The 22,096-nt window shown below is 43.8% G+C and overlaps 1 protein-coding gene across 2 annotated transcripts in view; it reads right to left on the reverse strand.

Annotated features, from left to right (window-relative positions):
- map3k5 (mitogen-activated protein kinase kinase kinase 5) overlaps positions 1-21,760 on the reverse strand; it is a 39,760-nt gene extending 18,000 nt beyond the window's left edge. For both annotated transcript variants that reach the window (XM_029114590.2, XM_010882906.4), the window contains exons 1-6: positions 20,554-21,760; positions 11,655-11,794; positions 10,229-10,252; positions 6,069-6,262; positions 4,327-4,495; positions 2,212-2,318 (exon numbers count right to left, since the gene is read on the reverse strand). In XM_029114590.2, coding sequence (XP_028970423.1) covers positions 2,212-2,318; positions 4,327-4,495; positions 6,069-6,262; positions 10,229-10,252; positions 11,655-11,794; positions 20,554-20,968 — 1,049 coding nt within the window. In that variant the 5' untranslated portion in view covers positions 20,969-21,760. The remainder of the gene's footprint in view (positions 1-2,211; positions 2,319-4,326; positions 4,496-6,068; positions 6,263-10,228; positions 10,253-11,654; positions 11,795-20,553) is intronic.
- Positions 21,761-22,096: the final 336 nt, after the last annotated feature.

Consider the following 22,096-nt stretch of genomic DNA (forward strand, 5'->3'; position numbering starts at 1 on the left):
CAGACCTGTGCTGGGAACAAGTCCAAGTCGGAAATTCTGGGATCATCCGAGAGCTAAGACTTTCCAAACAAAACATCAATGATGGCATAATTTAACTACCCCCCCCCCCCACCCCCAAGTTCCCAGTTGTCTTGAAAGTGCAATGCAGTTAAAGGTGAAGTTGACCCATTTTTACATGTGGCATTTCTGCGCAGCTGATTCCCCTTTAAGAACACAGTTGGACAGTAGAAGAAGAAAAATAAAAACGTAATTGCTTTAATATGGCCCGAATCACTCCCTCGGAGAGGGAGATCTCAATTCCACACACTTGCATCCTCTCTCTCTGTCTCTTAAAAAGTCACTGGATGGAAAAGCCTGAGGTCCTTTCCCTGGGATCTGCCTGGCAAATGGATTTTGAGCAGGAAACAAGGTGAAAGCACACAATGAGTAAGCAATTAATAGTTTCCTAGATCTGCACTTCGCCTGTGCCGGGTATCATTTCCTTAACACCCTGGGCTGCAAATGAAATGTAAAATCATCCAAATCTCACAGCTCTTTTTAATCAAAAAAATAAAACTACCATATCTTTGGTTGGACTTGAGTTGCTGAAATACTGAAATCAGCAGGTGGTGTTGTGACTCATCTATGAAGTATGAATTGAAACCTGCACAGGGTTTACTGTGAGTCTGTCTGTCTGGGGGTTCTCCCTCTGTCTAGGGGTTCTCTCTCTCTATGTCTGCCCTTATTTGTTCTGTCTCACTCCCCGTCAGTCTCTCTTTTCGTCTCTCCGTCTTCATCTCTCGTCTTTCTCTGGCGGTCTGAAGGGCTAAACTGAGAGGGAGGTTATACACACCAGACGTCTGCGGGGAGTGTGTGTGTGTGTGTGTGTGTATGTGCGAGAGAGAGACTGTGTGTGTATGTGTGAGAGACTGTGTATGTGTGTAAGACTGTGTGTGTGTGTATGTGCGAGAGAGAGACTGTGTGTGTGTGTGTGTGAGAGAGAGACTGTGTATGTGTGTATGTGTGAGAGACTGTGTGTGTGTGTGTGTGTGTGTGTGTATGTGCGAGAGAGAGACTGTGTATGTGTGTATGTGTGAGAGACCGTGTGAGTGTGGACCTCATCAGTAAAGGCTTGGCTAACTAACTCCTGATAGGGTAATGATTATAGGGAGGAGTAACTCGGGCACAAATGACCAAGCACTCATCTGTCAATAACCAATCGTAAACCACACTGTAATAGTGTTATTGTATCAGGAGCTAGACCCACCCCCTCCCATTCTATTTTGATCATACATTCTCATCACACATTATCTGATTATTCTTCCCATAATATACACCCCTCTACCCCCCCCCCCCCATACTCCCCTACAACACACCCCAGTTTGAGTCTAGAGGTTGGAAAAATGTATCTGCCAACAACGTGCGAATAATGGGGACCTCCGCAGATGACGGTTATGCTACGGAAGCCTTTCCCATGTAGCCCATTCAGAGGGGACGGGAACGGGGCGCCGTTCAGGGAGGCTGGAGCTCTGGCTCCTCGGCCCAGCTTTCACGTCACACCAAGCCGCGGGTGAGGGGGCAACTGGAGGGGCGGGTGAACTAAGCAGTGAGTCAGCTTGGCTCCCTCCAGTCATGCCACTGGCAAGCGCTGTGGGCGGGAGTGTGCGGGGGGGGTACGGGCCAACATTCTAATGTTTACATCACTGCTATGCCGTTTTCACACTACTTTAAGCCAATTACCTCAGTCAACAGAACACTCAGCTTTCAGCGATGTTTGGAAGAAGAGATTTCATTCAAACCAATCATAAACCGAGAGTTCACGAACCACCTCCAGGTTGTGGAAAAGGGAACAAAGGGGCTTCTGTCTAAACACATACACGTGACAACCATCCATGTTTTGGAGCCATTCAATGGTTTTCCCAATTATGCAACAGGTTTCTTAACATGCCTCTTTGAGAGCGTGCAGAAACATTTCATCCTAACGGGCTAGACACCAGTGTTGCATTGCAGTAATGCTAGACCTTTTCCAGTTATTCTGGAATCTAGGGAGCAATTAAAGTTGAATGTACCATGAGAATCAGTGGGTGATTACAAGTCAGACAGCATGTTAAAGTAAGCAGTAAATACTTTCCAAACTGGCATCTGTAATGTTCCAACTCATAACAAAGACACACATGTTCAGTGTGCATGTGAGTGTGTGAGTGTGTGGACATACTAGATCAGGGGTCTTACCGATTCAGTGCAAAAGCATAGTGGAACTTGACATGCGCATTGTCCACAAGGTCGAATGTGGGCAGCTTCTGCAGTGTCTCCACAAGCTTCACTATGGATTCATAATCCTACATTACATAAAGTCACAGAAAAACAACATGATTAGAAACCATCTACCCACCCAGCCACATTCTGGTCAGAAGTAAACTCACCCAGGCTGTTAGGTAGGGACTGTATCGTTCATGGGAGTATCAAGTATGGCATGTTAATGTAGTCAATTAAAATACTGCAATGGGGCGGCATTATATTGTACACGTCTACAATATCCAGTCTAGCCTGAGCCAGCCACTTTATACTGCCAGCAAATAATCCATAACACCTTTTCATTAGAATGAACAATTATTTATAAAACAAGAACTGCCTTGTTATGCCTTGCAACTGTGCCTTCGAGGCAGCTCTGCGGTTTCCCTCTTATTGTAATCAGAGCGGCGCTTTCCTGCTGCTAAATTGTGATGCGCCTCCACAGAAAAACTTAATGAAATACTATATTTTTTTACCAAGCTGAGTGCAGTTCAGCACTGTGCACTGTTTACTTTCACACGAGCATCAGAGCAGAGCAACAACGTCCTGCACTCTACCTTCCGAGTATCAAGCCCTTTATAAAGTCAGAGAGACATTGCATTTGTGTTGAACGGTCAGTAAGTGGCTGTCACATTGATAGAAAGTAGTAGCCATCGTCTGAGCGGCAACCAAAGGTAAGAAGCTAGCTAGCGAACTGCCCCAACCATAGATATAAAGCATGTTCTATTATCTATGGTCACAACTCGGATAGCTACAACTGGCTGCGATAGATTAGCGTCATGCAGGCAACATTAGAGATTCGGCAACAACAATAAGACCTCCGGTTGCCTTCAAAATAAAAGTCTGTGGTCAAACGTTATATACATTCGGCAGCAAAGACTTTGAATGTTCGTATATAGGGCATATTGTGTATATAAACGAAACAAAAAAATATAATTTAAGTAATACTTTACATAAGGTTTGGAATATTATAAGGTGTAGCACATTGAGAACTTGTTAGAGTCATATAGAGAACCTATCTAATATAAAACAATATATGTATTTTTGTGTTATTATTCCTGTTAATCTGCTTGTGCTCATTAGCTTTTGAGAGGGATTATGTTGTAAATCCATACCCCCCCCACACATTATATAATGTTAGTTGCTTTTATTAGGAGTCTGGGAGGCGATTCATGAACAGTTTTAGAGAATGGTTAGTTTAGGGGGAGTCATTTGGTTATTATTAGGGAATGATGTTAAGAAAGTACTATCAAATAATGTTAAGAAAATGAAGTTGACAAGCTAGAGAGACTGGTGTACTGGGAGGACGTTTTTCCAATACATTAAAAACACGTTTGAAGCATTTCACGCATCAAGACTTTTGTGTTGTTGATGTCGGTGTGTTGGTGCGCAACCCCACGGTATAGGGGAAACACTGTGCGCACATCAATGTTACATAAGGACTGGTGCGTGGGTACACAAAACATGGAGGGTATATGGGACCCGATTGGTCGGCAGACGAACCAATGTCTATCGCTGCAGGAGTTTTTCAGGGAATTCTTATTTGCCAGTGAAGGCCTCGTTGGTCATAGTGTTCCACAAGATCTTCTGCAAATCTGGGTGGAGTGTCTGGGAACGAGATAACACCTAACCCAAAATGTACACAGTTATGTCCATGTTCCATTACAAAGTCACACTGCTCCTGGCAGGCTACTCCTGGCATCAACAACTTAATGTCCCTCTCTTACCATTTCCTACCCAGTAATCTGTATACAAATCCAAAACATGTTGAATAATTTACCCTGTCTTTTCATCTCTTGTTTGTGGCATTCTTTATTAATGTGGCTGCTGGCAGTCTATAGCAACCGTACAGGGCGGGTGAAGCTGGGCTAATGTTTTCAGTGCATGGAGAACAGAATGCAGTGGGTTTAAGTTGAGCCACAGGAAGGCCATGGTAGGCCTTCTGACATCAACTTTACGTAGCTAGGGGGGGCCCTAAAACACTAAAGCTGAGGCATTGCTTTGAAAATGGCCTACGCCAATAGCATCTGACAAGCTAAAGAAGAAGAAATGTACCTGGATGTCCCTGTAGGACAGAAGCAGGTTGATGACAATGTCAGCTGAAAGGCACTCGACGTTGTCCAATCGTTGCTGAATACGGCTGAGTTCTGTGGCCAGCTCTGACCCCGTGAACAATTCCCGTGCTTTCCGGATCTCATTAAGAATGGTTTCTCTGAAGTATTGGCTGTGAAGGGGACAGAAAGATTTACAGAGAGACGGTATTTCATAGAGGAATCATATTTCACAGAGGGATATTTCACAAAGAGATGATATTTCGCACTACAAATTCACTTTTCTATAAATAACAAATCATTATGTCTGTGTGATATTGGGGATTGATACATTTAGGGAACCCAGTGTTTGAATAATTCCCAACAAAAGTTGCAACCTTTGATAACAGATAAGAAAAAATAGTAACGCAAATAGTAATTATGCATCTTGGAAGTGTTAGAGACCCCAGTAATTGCTAGAATTAAATGAGATAAAACATTTGTTATTTGTTCGCTGAGAAAGGCTGTTATTCCAAATTGCTCCCAAGGTTAATGCTTTAAATGAGAATATATTCTCAGTCAATATACATGATAAAATAAGTGTAAAATGTATGTTTATAATTCTTTAGGAAGCCTCGAATACAGAATCTGTTTTGCCTGACCCCATAATAAATAGTCTACCCTCTTAAACACGAGCAGTATATCAATTATTCACACTCTTGTGACACCTGAATGTGGAGTTAATGGACATGCTCTCTGGTAAGTCCGTCAAGGCATTTGTCACTGCATGTTTTTTCCAGGAGTCAAAATGTTCATCCAAAGTGCAAATTCTCTCAGTTCTCTACAGTATGACTCACTATTCCTGGAAGAAAGGCTGTGACACTGCATATTGGCAAAGAGAGTATCCTAAAACATTAAGATAGAACTAAGAAATGCAAACATTAAAGCTGTGATTGCTATGCAGTGTTTTGTAGAGGAACGCACACCAAATAAAGAAAAGACAAGTGAGTTGGATAACGCAATGGAATCTCAGGAATACTCCTTAAGGGACACACATCAGACAAAACCAAAAAGGTCACATTTTAAAAGCTTATTGTTCAGTCAGACACCAGTCGTTCACGTGGCATAATCAACCACCAGACCAGCGACAATTACACAACAGAAAATCCAGCTGTTATAAAGTGCAATACAGGTAAAGTTAATGAAATATATGGTGGGATAATAGCCCTATTATCATTATATGTGGTGTGTCTTCACACCTGATTCCCTCAGACAGCACCAGCTGCACCTCACTAGGGAGGCAACACTGATTCCCAAGTGTCATCATTTAACGAGCACTTGTGTATATCAATAGTAACTACTAACAATTTCAGTTTTCCAAGTCTGAGAACCTAAGATGATTCTTGTACACGTTAAATAGATGGTAGTAACATTGGAATAACCACTACAGGTTTTGGAATAAGTACCATTATCTTTTGAAATAGCAGTGGTGAAATAGACACTGGTGAAAACAAAATAGTCACTGCAAAACCAGTGAATAAGTCCTACAGTAGTATATCATCCACGTTTACTTGTAACACTAAATCACTACTAAAAACTGAAACACATAGTAGTAATATATCAGTAACAAGGCGCTAATAGTGGCTTTCAAAGGATAACTAGTCGGTTCCTGGGAACACGTGTTGAAACTCCTCACTCTACTGTAAATCCCCACTGTACCGTAACCCCTCACTGCACCGTAACCCCCCACTGTAATGTACTACTCACCAGGAGTTGGCCTGCGGCACCTTGAGCAGCTGGATAAAGCGGTCCAGCAGAGGGATGCAGATGGGCCCCAGCAGCATCTCGAAGTTGGGCTGCATCAGCTCGGTCAGGCCCTTTATCATGCTGCTCTCGCAGGAGAACACCTTGTTGTGGGGCGTCACCATGTATGGGATGAAGCTGTAGTTGGCCGAGCACGTCTGCGGAGGGACGTAAACGAGAGGTGACGCCTTGGCTCGGGAACGTGGACAGGGACATCTGAACACAAGCCCCTACGGGCCCACGCTAGTGGAGACGGGTGCACTTCCATTATTCAACATTGCATGATGGCTGCATGTATTGTACACGAGTGGTGATGTACCACTCGTGGCATGATGAGGCTATGGTGTTTTTTTATTCCCGTGGGCATGTTGGCCCAGGGGGGATAGATCAGCAATGACAATGCCATTACGGTCCGTTTGGCAGAGCAACACATTGTCCTCAGGCCCTCTGAACTCCGCTTCTCTCCAGGAAATATATTTAAACCACATCTTTCTTAATACTCTCATCCAGCTGTATTTCCGGGTTGTAGTGTAGCATTAAATCTTTCACTGATGTCAGTGTAGTGGAATTAACAGTTAGCACGAGAAAAGCTTTAGTTGATGAATCCCAAGTTAAACAATACATAAACACGTGGGCTAGGAAAAGGCACCACGCCGATCCACATCTACGCTGCCCAGATGTATCCGGAGTCTTCAGAGTAAGCGGCTATTATAAGCTTTGTTTCACTTCCATTTTCAAGAGCACACCTGGGCTACTCGCCACTCACCCTTGCAGCCCTAAGGAAGTGAACGGAGGCTCAAATTCCTCCTGTAGAGATAGGCACTTTGCAGAGTGAAACAGCTTCCTCTTGTGCAATCGCGCTTTTAATGACATCACCACTAGTCACTGAAGTCTTTTAAGAACGTGTGTCCGCCTGTCACAGGTAAGTGCAGCCACAGATTACAACATCCTGTCCTATATTTAGCAACACGCGCAGCACGCCTTATGCCCCAGTGGATTACATGACAACAACACTTCACAGACTAATTCTTTTTTTTTTTTTTTTCGCTACCAGCTAGGTGCCACTGAGCCGCTCGATTGCCTCGGCAACGGTCTCAGAGGACAGGTGACATGCAGCTCCACAAAACAATACAAGAACCCACAGAGAAAGAACTCTGGGTGCGTGTCCCAAATTCTCATAGTCTCTTCTTACAGAGCCTTTGCAAAGTATTAGGATGTATTTGATGTGTTATAGACTGAATTTATCATTTATATGATAATGTTTTGCCATTCATCAACACACCACACAGTTAAACTACACACTAATAGTTCGATTTTTGTCCCATAGGCAGCATGTCAAATGCCTTTTACTCAGGCCATAGTATAAGGCATATGACAATCTTACTCTGCCATAAATGCCTGATGGAGAGGTGCAGAGATGGTTATTTTTCTGGCAGGTTCTCTCATCTCTGTAGAGAAACTCTGAAGCTTTGTTGAAGTGGCCATTCCCTGGCAAAGGCCCTACTTGCCTGGTTACTTAGAATTGTGTCTAAGCATAGACTCCAAACTATCTCTGAGGTCTACGAGAATTCCTTGGACTTCATGGCGTTTATAGTGGTGTTGGTGTGTGTATTTCTAAAATCAGGTCCAATCAACTGAATTTCCCAATAAACGCCAATAAAAAGGATGCATTTATTCTCAATTTGGAGTGACATGCGTGTGAATGCACGAGATATTTCAGTTTTCAATAAAATTGCCAAACATTTCTGAAAATGAGTTTTTAATAAATTACAAAGTATGTCTATAACACAACAAAAAGTGGAGAAAGTGAATAAGGTCTGTATACTGTCTGAAGCCCCGGTAGAACACAAACTCTCATGCATTCTCAGGCGGTAGAACACAAAGAGTCTCATGTCAGAAGCAGAGTACACACAGGGAGCCAGGATGTTCACACGTTACAGTAGCCTACTTAAAGAGTTCACGTCGCAGTCCGGCAGTATGGGATTAACCATTCATACAGCGGGAGCAGTCGACGGCGCAGCGCAGAGAATGACACAATTACACACTTTAATCATTAGGTCAGATGACATCATGACCAACCAGTCGTCCTGATTATCTGCGGTAGGTCAGGTTGTCGTCAGAAAGGGTGTCACTTGTGTGGCATCTCCCTGCAGTATGACGTGTGGTCTCAGAGTAGTGAGCGACAAAGCGGTGTGTGGATACAGACTCACAGGAACTCAAATGTACTAGTCAGTCACAAGGTTCTGTTGTCACACACACACACACCCACACACACAGACAGACACACACCATCAACCTGGTTCCTGGAGCACAAAGCCACCTTATTCCGCTCCATAAAGCCACATAAGCCAGATAAGCCTGGGGAGGGCAACGCTGCCGCTGGCATAAGCCCTACAAGCAGCCCCACCCCTAACAGGAGTGACCCTGTCCATGCTCTTTGCATACCTCAACCTGTCCATGCCCACTGCTTACCTCAACCTGTCTATGCCCACTACTTACCACAACATTACCATGCTCTTAGCATACCTCAACCTGTCCATGCTCTTAGCAAACCTCAACTTGTCCATGCTCTTAGCATACCTCAACCTGTCCATGCCCACTGCTTACCTCAACCTGTCCATGCTCACTGCTTACCTCAACCTGTCCATGCCTTTAGCTTACCTCAACCAGCCCATGCTCTTAGTATACCTCAACCTCTCCATGCTCATAGCATACCTCAACCTGTCAATGTCTGTAGCGTACCTCAACCTGTCCATGCCATTAGCTTACCTCAACGTGTCCACGCCCTTAGCTTACCTCAACCTGTCTATGCCCACTACTTACCCCAACCTGTCCATGCCCACTGCTTACCCCAACCTGTCCATGCCTTTAGCTTACCTCAACCAGCCCATGCTCTTAGCATACCTCAACTTCTCCATGCTCATAGCATACCTCAACCTGTCAATGTCTGTAGCGTACCTCAACCTGTCCATGCCATTAGCTTACCTCAACAAGTCCACGCCCTTAGCTTACCTCAACCTGTCCATGCCCATTGCTTACCTCAACCTGTCCATGCCCATTGCTTACCTCAACCTGTCCATGCCCATTGCTTACCTCAACCTGTCTATGCCCACTGCTTACCCCAACCTGTCCATGCCCGTAGTGTATCTCAACCTGTCAATGCCCACTGCTTACCCCAACCTGTCCATGCCCGTAGCATACCTCAACCTATCAATGCCCATAGTGTATCTCAACCTGTCAATGCCCATAGTGTATCTCAACCTGTCAATGCCCATAGTGTATCTCAACCTGTCAATGCCCGTAGCTTACCTCAACGTGTCCACGCCCTTAGCTTACCTCAACGTGTCCACGCCCTTCCCTTACCTCAACGTGTCCACGCCCTTACCTTACCTCAACGTGTCCACGCCCTTACCTTACCTCAACGTGTCCACGCCCTTAGTTTACCTCAACCTGTCCATGCCCACTGTTTACCTCAACCTTTTCATGCCCGTAGCGTACTTCAACCTGTCCATGCCCACTGCTTACCACAACCTGTCCACGCCCTTAGCTTACCTCAACGTGTCCATGCCCTTAACTTACTGTACTGCAACCTGTCTATGCCTGTACCTTACATCAACCTGTCCATGCCCTTAGCTTACCTCAAACTTTCCATGCCTTACCTCAACCTCACAGACAACCACCACAGAGCATCAGTGTCACCAGCCTGACAAACAATGTTGTGTCTTTGTCTGACCTAGCTGGTAGGCAGACAGGAGGTCGAGAATGAGCAGTGAAATTTAAAGAAATACTTTTATCTCTGTTTTTCAGCGTACATTCCCCAGTCACCCTGGTAATAAGGCTGCCTGTCAAATAAGTAAAGCGATCCTAGAAACAATTCTGACAGAAGGAGAATGCCTTACTGTACACACAGCAGACTGCCAAAATGCCTAGATAGGGGGATATTAAATCGGGTAGTTAAGATCGACTGGGGGCTGCAGACACTGCCATGTTGTTGAATGCTGCCATCTGTAAAAACACGTTCATTGCACTTCCTTTCACACAGGAAAAGAAGGGGCAAGAAAGAAGAATAGAGAGGTGTCTTTCTAAGAGCGTAAAAACACAGAATGAGGAATTGTAGTACTTACAGTGTTCTTTTGGCAAATAATATCCTGCAAGAGAAATGAAATGAGAAATATCAATATCGCATTGTAGGGAGGCTGATTACAGCTGGGCAATATGAAAACAAATCCATATCACGATAAATGTACTTACTTATCACACAGTAAATTCCAAGCATGAATGTGCGTCAGCTACTTTTTATATTAACCTTTGAAGGATAATAGCTATAACGCCCCAAGCCATTCTACTTGTAATCAGGCTGCTTGCTCAACCAGGAGAACACATTCCCTAGCCGACAACCACGACTGAGCTCATTGAAGCCTGACCGCCCACAAGGAGTCGCTGGAGCCAGATCAGACAAAGTAGCCCTGTCTGACGTCCAGCACTGAATCAGTTTCCTGGATCAGTGCATTTTTGTAGCTTCCTAAAATCATCAAATCATCAATCAAATCATGCTGGTGGGGTGTTTCGTACAGAGGACTGACATTTTCTCTCCATGTAAAAAACAGGGTCCTGTGGGGGGAAAAAAAGGTTGGGAACCCCTGGACTAAATTATTTGATGACCTTATTCTTTGTGAAAAAAATTATAGCAAAATAATTTAATGCATTTATAATGACAATGCCAGATCAGAGCTATGGAGGCCACAGGAGAGTTTCATGATTTCTCCTCATACTGTATGCACAGGAAACCCATACCGCCTTTGTCTCATTTGCATGACTTGGTTGTTGGTGGTCAATGACAGGGGATTCCCTAACGGCTGCAAGACTCTCACATTGCAAACCAGTTTACGCTGTGCCATGGGTCTACACCAAGAAGTCGAAGGGCACAAATGTCAGTATTTACACACATTCAAACCTTCTTCGCAACGGCCAGGATATGAGTCAGAATATCATTGACACATTTTCCTGTTGTCAAAATTGTATTTGTCTGGGCCCGAGATGGCATAAAGGAGGTGCAATATTAAAACAAATTATGTCTGGTGTTTATTTTTCCTTAGTTAAGTGCTTTTTATTTTACATAGCCATATGTCACAGCCTATGAAACAGACATATTTCTGTCAAGCCGTTAACGCACCGATCACCAACAAATCACCAATGTACCAATGACAATAACACTAATGACAGCCATTACTTGTACCCCACTCACATTGTAAACACTGAATAGCGACAATCATTATTTTAAACCTGACTTTGTTACTAGGGCTGGGACTGTTATTAGTCAGCAACCACAAACATGTTTGAAACACCTTGTTTGTTTCAGAGTGGAGCAACTTGAGTTTCATTATGTTGTACAGTCCATGTTAGAGCACAAACACACCCACCCACACGTATGCCAGTTTTCAGTCAGCTGTTCATCACACACACACACACACACACACGGAAGTGTCAGGCCACAGAGATGTTTTTACGCGAGGCGTGTGCGTGCATGTTTGTGTGAACCACAAAGCTCACCTGCAGGGACTGTAGCGAGTCAGAATTGCTGTCGCAGTACAGGATGATGTTGTTGGCCATGCTGAAGCTTTCCCTCACACCCAGGTGGTAGAACAAGGAGGGCTGGCGGAAAGCGTCCGTCATCTCCACCACGGCTATGTCTGGAAGCGACAGAGATGGACTGTTAGCAGGCTTAACACAAGGAAACTCCCGGGGCATGGGACATTTTTGGCCTTAAACGTTTTCTTTGTTGTCGTTTCTTTTACCTTAAGTGGAATACTGAATTTAGCCTGGCTGGCGAGACCACGTCACTAGAGCTGCCGCTCGAGGACGTCAGGACTGGTTCTAGCCAGACCTATTTTGAACTGGCTCACTTGTTTCTTTTGGAACAGCCCGTGACACATCCACAAACAAAAACGTCCTGAAGAGAATGCCGACTGTCTGGGGTGGGGCTCTCCCAGAAGTCCCAGTGACAGATAACAGGACTAACAGCACGGTCCCGGATCGGCTGCAGAGCTGCAGTGTTTTTGAAATGTCACGGCGCTCAGCAGGAGAGATAACTTGACCCACCCACTCCACCTTTTCCTGTGCTTCCAAGTGTCCCCATCTATGTCAACATACACGTTATACGTCTAGGCTGGCACAGTGGAATGTGTGTGTGTGTGTGTGTGTGTGTGTGCTCTCATGCAAAGACAAGTCTGCAGTGGAGGCAGCGTGGCATGTCATTTCCATAGGGCCCATGCCCACATGCAGAACAGCCGGGCGGCCTCCTCCATTCACCAATCTCACGTAAAGGCCACCAGGAAGCGGTTCATCTGGGGTTTTGGAGGCCCTGTTCATGCCCCGAGGGATCGTGTGGGTGTCACACACTTTCACTTTGAGCGAATACACCCGGTGCGTTTCTACGACAGCCGTGCAGTGCCATTCTCGGGGTGCAGGGGACTATGAGCTCCCGACAGCGGATGTCATCAACTTTGACCTTTTCAAGAAGCACCGAGGCTCACAACATTCTCTAATTAAGCGATAAGAAGAAAGTGGCTGCGTTATGTGGCGACTGCAACACGGACAGCGGCTGTTCTTAAACACGCCACAGAAATTCTAGATACAGTCCCCAGTCGTGGTATACTGGCCACATACCACAAACCCCTGATGGGCCTTACTGGTAAAATAAACCGGTTAACAACACAATAAGAACAGTCAATAAGATCAATGGTACACAGGTCTCATATATCACGGGCCAATCAGCATTAAGAGTTTGAACCACTCTTCATTTATAATGCAAATCCGCCAGTGGGACTGAGTTTCCGTTTCAGAGAACACAGTAAACGGTAAAACGATAATGATTATGCTGAAGACTTGCACCACGGAGAGAATTCAGTGGGGTCAGAGATATGAAGTATGGGCCTGGAAACGTGAGGTGGTAAAACGCAAGCATCTCTGGATCCAGACAGAACATGCTGAATTAATGCATCAGAGGAATCATATCTGCTAGCAGAGAGCCCCCATCAATATTAAAGTTTGATATATATATGGATATGAAAGAGTCAGAGAAGACGTTTGATACTAGAAGTCTAGCCATCTCTCTGCACAGATGTTTTGAGGTGCTTGTGAAGTACTACGCTTATAGCCCGCTACCCGGAAAACTCTGGCCTATGTCGGATGAGGCAACGAGGAATGATTCAGGGCAAATTTCTTGCTTACATAGGGCAGGTCAATTATGAATGGAAACAGACCTATGAAAAACGTGGAAAGTGTCTTGGATTCAAGAAAGAGGCCTCTAAGAGCAAAGATTCCCTGAGCTGACAGCACTGATGTCTGGTGAGGCGTGACACACCACTGTATGTGCTGCCTGGCTTCACTGGGCTTCTCAGAAGTACTGACATGCTGCATTAATAGGACAAGAGACACCTGATTACAGCCCATGTTGATTCCATTTAGAATAACAGATGTAGCATATACAGCACTATGCAAAAGTTTCTCTAAACAGTAACTTTTTTTTTTTATATACAATGCATTACATTGCAGTAAACACAAAGAAACATTAATACAATGAAAATGAGCAAAAACAAATCTGTATACTTGGTGGCCTCCGTTTGAGTTGTATCCTTTTTAGTCATGTGGTAATTCTCACAGGATTTGCCATAACTCTTCTTTTGGCTTTTACTGTTTTTTCTGTCTTCTACTTGCCCAGTGTTCTCAAATGACTTTATGACATTTTTTCTAACAATCATATAAGATACAAACCACACGACATTATTGTTCATTTGCATTATGCATTTTATTTGTATTTATTTTATTTGTATTTATTCTAATGTTATATAATATTTTTGCAAGTAAATCAACCCTTAATGCCCAGATGAATTGCTTACAATTGGCAAATGTATCAAGAGGCCTAAGACTTTTGCACGGTAATTATCGTTAGAATAATTATTTTACATATGAACAGGGTTCAGAATCCTCAAAACAAAAATGGAACTGGAACACCTGAGCGGGAGGCTTTGGGAGTAGTACAGGACAATGTTGGAGTTCTGGGGGGCTGGAGACTATTCTCTAGTGTCTATCCTTTTACTGTCAGAACCAGTCGCCTTTCATGTCAGACCCAGCGATGGGTGAGGACTCACACCCTGTGTCGTAATCGCCCCCTGTGTCGTAATCGCCCCCTGTGTCGTGCTCATCCCCAAGTCATGTGACTGTTGTCTGTGAATAGGATCAGAACGGCTGCCGTTATGAAATCACATACACAACACATGCTGATTGGATGGGCTGAACCCCTTGTACGTCACCCCTCCGACATTCTAACCTTCTCCCCGCTCCCCAGGTTATTGCACATGGTGAAAATATTTGTGTGCACTCTGGCCTCCTGTGAAAAAAGGCTACGAGCCCTTGGTTCAGATGATGGTTGTTCTGACAGGGCTGCCTAGACTCAGTGTCCGGGGATACACTCCCTTAGGACCTGCTAATGAGTCAGATGTGTCGACCCAGTAGCTTCTTGGTTGTTGTTGACCGTAAAACACGATGAGAACGTTCAGTCGTACACTTCTGATTCGTCTGTGTTGTGCCGACACTACATGGCCAGGCCAATGCAAACCACCAGGCTACAGACTGGTCTGGACGGGAGGCTGTGTGAATTTCAATATTCCTTCAGCAAACCTTTCGACGGGTTCTCAGATGAGTGCTATTTGCACACGGCACACCCCCAACCCATCTTCTGCTAACAGCTTCCTGAATTTAAAGCACACCAGAAAGCCACTGCTACAGGTGGCTTAGCTGGAAGAAAGTACTATTTCAACTGAAAATGTGAGCCGCGTCATTGTGACGTTAGCTAGCTAAACTGGCCAAACGCAGGCGATCAGGTCAAAAACAGGCCTTTGACAGTGGCCCTCACAGGGTAGCAGCAGAGACTGGGGGGGGGGGGGGGGGGTTTAATGGAGGGGGGTTGGGAACTTTGGGAAGCTTTGGCGTGGGCTGTCCGGAGCTGCAGTGATCACTAATGGACAGGGTTTGAAAATTGCCACTCGTTCACTACGCCTCCATCCATGCTGATGATTTAGAGGAAGATCTGAGTGCTGTAGGTTGTAGCAGAGCCATTTATTAAGATGTATGACTGGATTGTATATATGTCTGTATCAGTAGGCAATGCCAAAGAATGTGCATGACTGGCAGTTATCTGGGAGTATTACAAATCCACTTGAGGCTTGAATTCTCATACAGCCTGAGTCAATACTCACATCTACAGAGCTTTCATTTCCAAACATGCCAGAAAAGGAATATCATGCATTGTAGAGAGGCAGAAAACACATATCTGGAATAAAAGACTACAGGCAGAACCATATACATGAATAATGTGAAGAATAAAATTACAAACAAACTATATACACCAGGAAAAAAAAAAATATATAAACAAATGACCCTAAGCACAGCAAAAGCACAATAACTTATGATAAAGGTGTCATGCTTAAGTGAAGGCTTTAGAAGTGACCAGGGTGACATATCTACGGCAACACAGATTACTGCTGGAGAAGTGGATTTTAAGGCATGAGCAAGAGCAAGTCAAGTGGAGTGTAATGGTCACAGTGATGAGTGCTTAAGGGGAAGCTGGTGACAAAGCGGATGGTGACAGTGAGAGAAATGCCAGCGGGATGTAGGCTACAGGAACAGGAGAGGTCCAACCACGGGACAACCTCCAGACGTAGTCCTAATGACTAAACACTTCTTATGTTTGCAAGGGAGTACACTTGAAGACATAACGTTACTTATATCCATTTTTCTCAAACAGGCTTTTGCAGATGATTCGGGGGGGGATTTGCCGTGACATAATAGTGAATGGATGACTGAATGACTAAAAAGCTTAATCGTTCATGTTCAGCACATTCTGCTCAGTGATAATCCAGCTATTATCACATTATGATAGTGAAGACATCACTGTTTCGCCATCCATGAGTATTGTGTATTCTCCCCTTATCAGTGACGAGGAAAGGGACATTTACTAGCACACCCGTCTAAATGTCTTTCCCTGAAGGATGCAGAACGGAACAAACCCTCCATGTGGAAGAAAAAGGTCCCAAGTGACCAATGGACATGCGCCAAATTTCCAAAAACAGCAGTTAAGTTTCCAATATGCTCCGATCACACACCATCATGTTTTCCTTCAGAGTTGACTTGAAAGGGATCAATTAGTGCAGTTATGCCAAGAACATTCAATAGGACTAATATTCAGTTCACACAAAAAACGGTGTTGCTCGCTGCTTCTTGGAAGAAATTCAAGAACTAAGACCTGTCATGCTATTTTTAGATCAGGTTTGTTTGCTTGTAAAGTCAAACCGCTTGAGCTGCTCAATTTAGTTTCGGTATTGTTCTGCAAAAATAATGTTTCAATTGAGTGCCAATGGAAAAGCAAACACAGAATAAGACACAAATTGTTTATTAGAAATTCATGTCAGATGTGCACTGAAGGAAGAAGTTCATGTAATAAATGTTGGATAAGTGTTATGGTTATGGTAAGTGTTAGGGTTATGGTAAGGGTTATGGTTATGTCAGTGTTATGGTTATGGTAAGTGTTATGGTAAGTGTTATGGTAATGGTAAGTGTTATGGTTATGGTAAGGGTTATGGTAAGGGTTATGGTTATGGTAAGTGTTATGGTTATGGTAAGGGTTATGGTTATGGTAAGGGTTATGGTTATGGTAAGGGTTATGATTTAAAGTAAGAACAGGGTTCTTGCAAGGCCATTCACAATGCAAGCTCTGCCCTCATCCTGGTTGAAGTACAAATGAGTAAACCACTTGCCTTTCTTAAAACACCTAAAGAAAATTGTGTCCTGTATAAAAAAAGCCCTATCCGTGTGCATGTCACAAATTTCTTATCAGTATTTTGTGTCCATTTCCCAAAAACCTGTGATACTGCACTGATGTAAACATGCAATACAATGCTGAGTCAACAGTTTCACTGCAATGTCAAGAAATAAGAAATACTGTACAACTTAAGTTCTAGAAATGAGAGCAAAACACAGGAAACGGACAAGCCACAGCACCAGCATGTAAATCTGAGTAAACTGCCGGTACCAACAAGGCCTCTGGCAGAAGGAATCTCAGCTGCTGTTAGTTTGGTTTTTCAGAGGGTGATTACTCTGGTGCAGGTGGAAAGAACAAAATGTAAAGAGCTAAAGAGATCAGCTGGCATAAACCAAAATACAACACCATGCCTGATCCTTATTTCCCAGCAAACATCCCAACAGGAGGCTGTTAGCAGTCTGAGCGGACACCTTCAGCCTAATCATGCTACTACTGATCTCAATCAATAGTCTACAGAGTACTGACACACCTGACCCCACAATAACTCCTGATAAAACCTGACAAGAGTGCCTGATCGAACAACACTCCCCACCGCTCTTTTTCCTCTAACACTCCACACCGCTCTTTTTCCTCTAACACTCCACACCGCTCTTTTTCCTCTAACACTCCACACCGCTCTTTTTCCTCTAACACTCCACACCGCTCTTTTTCCTCTAACACTCCACACCGCTCTTTTTCCTCTAACACTCCACACCGCTCTTTTTCCTCCACCACTCTCCGCCACTTGAGATTTCCCTACCTTTCCAGGAAAGACGAGATTCTCTTCACCGTAGTGTAAATGGTGATGCATTTTCTCCTGATGGGATGTTCTCTAACCCCAGCATATACAAACAACTTTAGTCGACAACCGGTTAAGCAGCGAATAATAACAGCCAGTCTTAAGGTCAGACCAGAGTGCAGTGTGGGATCTGATGCAGGAACCTCCTGACAGGGAAAAACAATGCTGAACATTGCGTGCATAGACATAACATGCAATGTTGGCACTGATGGCACATGAAGTAGATTGACTCTATAGGAGGAGCTCTACCACAGAACACAGACTTGATTGTACATGGAATACCCTGTGTCGTGCTTGGAAAGCCACTTTTCTGGCCAGTTATTAATATTAAACAAACAAAAAATGTTGGGGGGGGGGGGCAGTTTCTCCATCCATAAAATATCTGCTGTTTCACAAAAGCTGTTTTCTTTATGAGACCATCCCACTGGGACTATGGAGCTGTACTTCTGCCGCACCCTCTTTGGACAAACAGAAATCAGGAGGGCTTTGTGAGGGTGAAACCAATCTGGACATCCTTGTTGTGTTTCTTGGTCTTGATTTACAGGATAGGGTTTGTCATGACATGGACAGAGCTCTCAAACTGACCAACTGATCTACTGTAAGATACAGAGGCAGTGTGAACAGACTTGTCATATACTGTAGATTGCACAGCCAGTCAGAAGGTCAACTGTTCAGCACCCCGGGGAGACACCAACTGAGGACGAAACAAACAACTTAAAACATGCTCTCAGAATCTCCACTGGTGACTTGCACAGAAAGGTGGCCTAAAGATCAACCATGAATATACCTTCCTACATTCCATAGCCATGATAAACGAATACCTGCTCTCAGTGTAATTACAGGTGACAGTTCAAAGCGATGTCCTCTGGCTAACAAATTTGTTTTTCTTACGCCCTAAACAGCCATTAGCCAACCCCACTGAACTCATGTTTCTTGAACATGTGATTTGACCTTTATCCAGTGGGTAAAGATTTACTGCTGTGCTTACTCAGCAATGTGGATTAAAAAAGCTATTTGACACATTCCTGATGCCCCTATTTACATGTTCAGTGAATGCTCCCCCCTTTGTGAGGTCAGGACTGTCACGGAGTATGTGGGAATATAGTACTCCAACTTTTCTAAATGAGTAGTCAAGGGTTGAGGCATTTAGTACATTGTATAAACTAATAATACATGTTTTTCTTGTGTTCCATGATTCCATCCCTTAATGTGTTGTTGTAGGAGCACAGTACAGTTGGTAATCTTTAATCTGCTTCTGTCCAGCGTGTGTACATTCGAAGATTTACAGAAAGGGTTTCTGGGATCATCTTTTCACCTTAAAGAGAGAACTCTGAAGAAGCTGTTTTGAAAACAGCCAAGCCAAAATAAGACAACACTGATTTCTGTTTACGCAACCAGTAATATCACAACCAGCAACACTTCAGTTGTGATATTAGCTGTCTATAAAACCCAGGTGTTGCAGATTCTTCACCTACAAAGTGTCCTATTGTTTATGGAATGTAATGGATTTGTAATGTAATGTAATTTTTGCATTTTAAAAAGAAAATACATAATTTGTCAATTTCTACATATTTTTCTACATAAATTTCATGATCATCCTACGTACAGCATACATCCAGGCCAACCGGCAACTTTCTGCATTCCAAACAAGTGTGCCACCCACTGCTCCAGTGAGGAACCTGTTCATAGGAAGGGCAAGTTGTTGTCGGTTGTTCTCATCCAAATGTTGTTTGAAACACAGGTTAAACATTTTGGGGAAAATTCATCTTTCATAGCGTTCATAAATATCATACGTTTGCCTGGCGTTCGTACGTTATTTTACGTTTTAATAGCGTTCGTAAACATTTGATACGTTGTAGAAGTGTTGGTTAGATATGTTACGTTTGAATAATTTTGTTATTTATCCTACGTTTTGGTGGCGCATTGTAATGTAACCTAACGTAACACCAGGTATACGAAATCGGGTGCCATGGATTTACGTAAAATTGGCTAGGTAGTGTCCTGAGACCAGGTTGCATAGTCAACTACACAGAAAAGTGGCCAATGAACTTTCCAGTGATGCACAATACAGGACCTCAGCTGGTATTCATTTAAAGGACTAATCCTTGTAAACACACAGTAATACTCATTTTGCAAATCAGACTTTTAAACAGCCCCACCAGGCAACAGCACATTTCCGTTGGGATTAAGGGCAAAATCAGAGACATATGGGCAAAGGAGACAAAGTGCTTGGGTTTGAGTAACACGGCTCAGTTCCTCACTGGAGTCCAATGAATTGGAAAGTCCAATCTCTGCCCAAACTGAGTAGAACAATCCATGACGCTCAGATGAGACTCACTTCTAGAGGCACATAAGGGTAAAGGAAAATGCGTGTGGGAAAATAATCCCCATTCCCCAGATTTGTGGAGCAAATTTGAAATTCCCTGTTGAGACTCTCCATTCCAGTGCCCAATGGAATCCAGGTTAATACCAAGTTGGGCTGTAGTGGAATTAAGTAATCTGGGTAATTTAGTCAATGTAATGCTTCTCAGCTTTACATAAAAGTGTTCATGGAGTCGCTGTTGCTGTTGTCTGTGTGTTCACGGCATCCTACTGGAGTTAGATAAGTGGTGTGGCATGTTGACTGGGGTGTGCACCGACCCATTCCCACCCACATATCTGTATGTAGAAGAAAAAAAAGTTCCCTATGTGATATAGCTGGGTATTGATGGATGAGATTTGTTTTCTGAAAAAAGAGGCAGCAGTAGAATTAAATGTCCATTTAATGTTTAAGGGCAACATGTCACTCTTACCTGCATTATAGAACTGATCAAGCACAGTCGTCTCTCCGAAGTCGATCTTCCCAAACTGAATTATTTCTAATTTACTTCCAATTGAGTCGCACGCGTCTTTCAGGCACAGCAGGGCCATGCTCTCAGCAGTGTGCGTCTGAGAGAGCTCGCTGTTCATCACGTATACCACCGTAACAGTCCTGTTTTTACATTTCCCGGTAGACAACAAGCCACCCCCGTCCATCGGGCAGGTAGAGACAGTAGGGCTGACGCTTCCACTGACCGCGGAGTCGTGCCAGAAAGTCCCAGCCGCGGGAATGGGGGCACAATTGCCACCTTCTTCTCTGGAGCCAGCAAAGCACCCGCGGGCACCCTCAGGGTTCACGCAAGGACAAAAAGAGGGGACGGACAAGGATATCCCTTCAACTTGACTCATTTTTAAATGTCTCTTTTGGTTGACAATACTTCCTCAGTGTTTTTATATGTATACAGTAAGCAGACGTCTACATCCAAAGTCAACATTACGCAAGTATCCTCAAAGACATTCTATGCACAAGACATGCAAGGATACTTTGCATACAGTAAGGTCTATAAGCACAGGTAAACAAGTGATATGAGTCCACCTGTATTTCTGGTTTCGCACGAATTTGCCCAACCTGCAATAATCCTAAACCAAAACAGTGGGCCACTACCACCATTGATAGCCACCGTTATTGTGAAGTCACGACACGACTACTACACAGCTAACGAACAATCGAAACGAAAGAAACAGTTACCACTCAATTGCGACATTCTTTCGTGTCTCCAGATCGACTCAACATAGTTCCCAAAGTTGAGCACAAATGCAGGTTTTAATGGTTACAAACCCCTCTTGAGCTTGTCTCGGTAGATCCATCTCATAGAATGCCGATCGAGGCTAATGTATAATTCTGTGTAGCAGCGCAATCACTATCAAATAATAATTAAAACGCATAGAATCATTCATTTAAAAGCGAATAGTGTGTCTCGTTCCTGGACCCTGCCCTATTTCCACTATTATCTTCTACACAGGCTCACACACACTGTGGTGGGTTGAACCAGAGATCTGCATATAATGATGAGATCCTCATGTATGCACCCTGACAATGGGAGTCGTTGTCCCGGCAGGCAACAATATTAGGAGAGTTTAAAAACAGGTTAAACTAATATAAACGCGTTGGGCGTATTCTGGACAGTTTTTCACGAGATAGAGAGTTAACCCTCTACACCTCTTCCTCTTTGGTAAAGCCCTGTTTACTGGGCGGCGACATGACCATATTTGGAACAGTTTCTTCTGTGTATTTCCCTTAAAGCTATAGTGTGCAATTATTCTACTAAAAGACAGCCAGTTATGTTAATTCTGTTTTAATAATCAATTTATGTTTAATAAGTCACTGTGTGTTCAAAACACGTCATGTTCCAAATGAAACGCTCAGTCTGATCATATGGAGGTAAGGAAATCAATTTAAATCCTGCCTCTGTTTACAAGGCTAGATTTAAAACACTGAAAGGACTAGTATCCTCTTCTCCTACCAGAAACTTGAGG

The sequence above is a fragment of the Esox lucius genome, chromosome 18, assembly GCF_011004845.1.
Source record: "Esox lucius isolate fEsoLuc1 chromosome 18, fEsoLuc1.pri, whole genome shotgun sequence".
Lineage (NCBI taxonomy): Eukaryota > Metazoa > Chordata > Actinopteri > Esociformes > Esocidae > Esox > Esox lucius.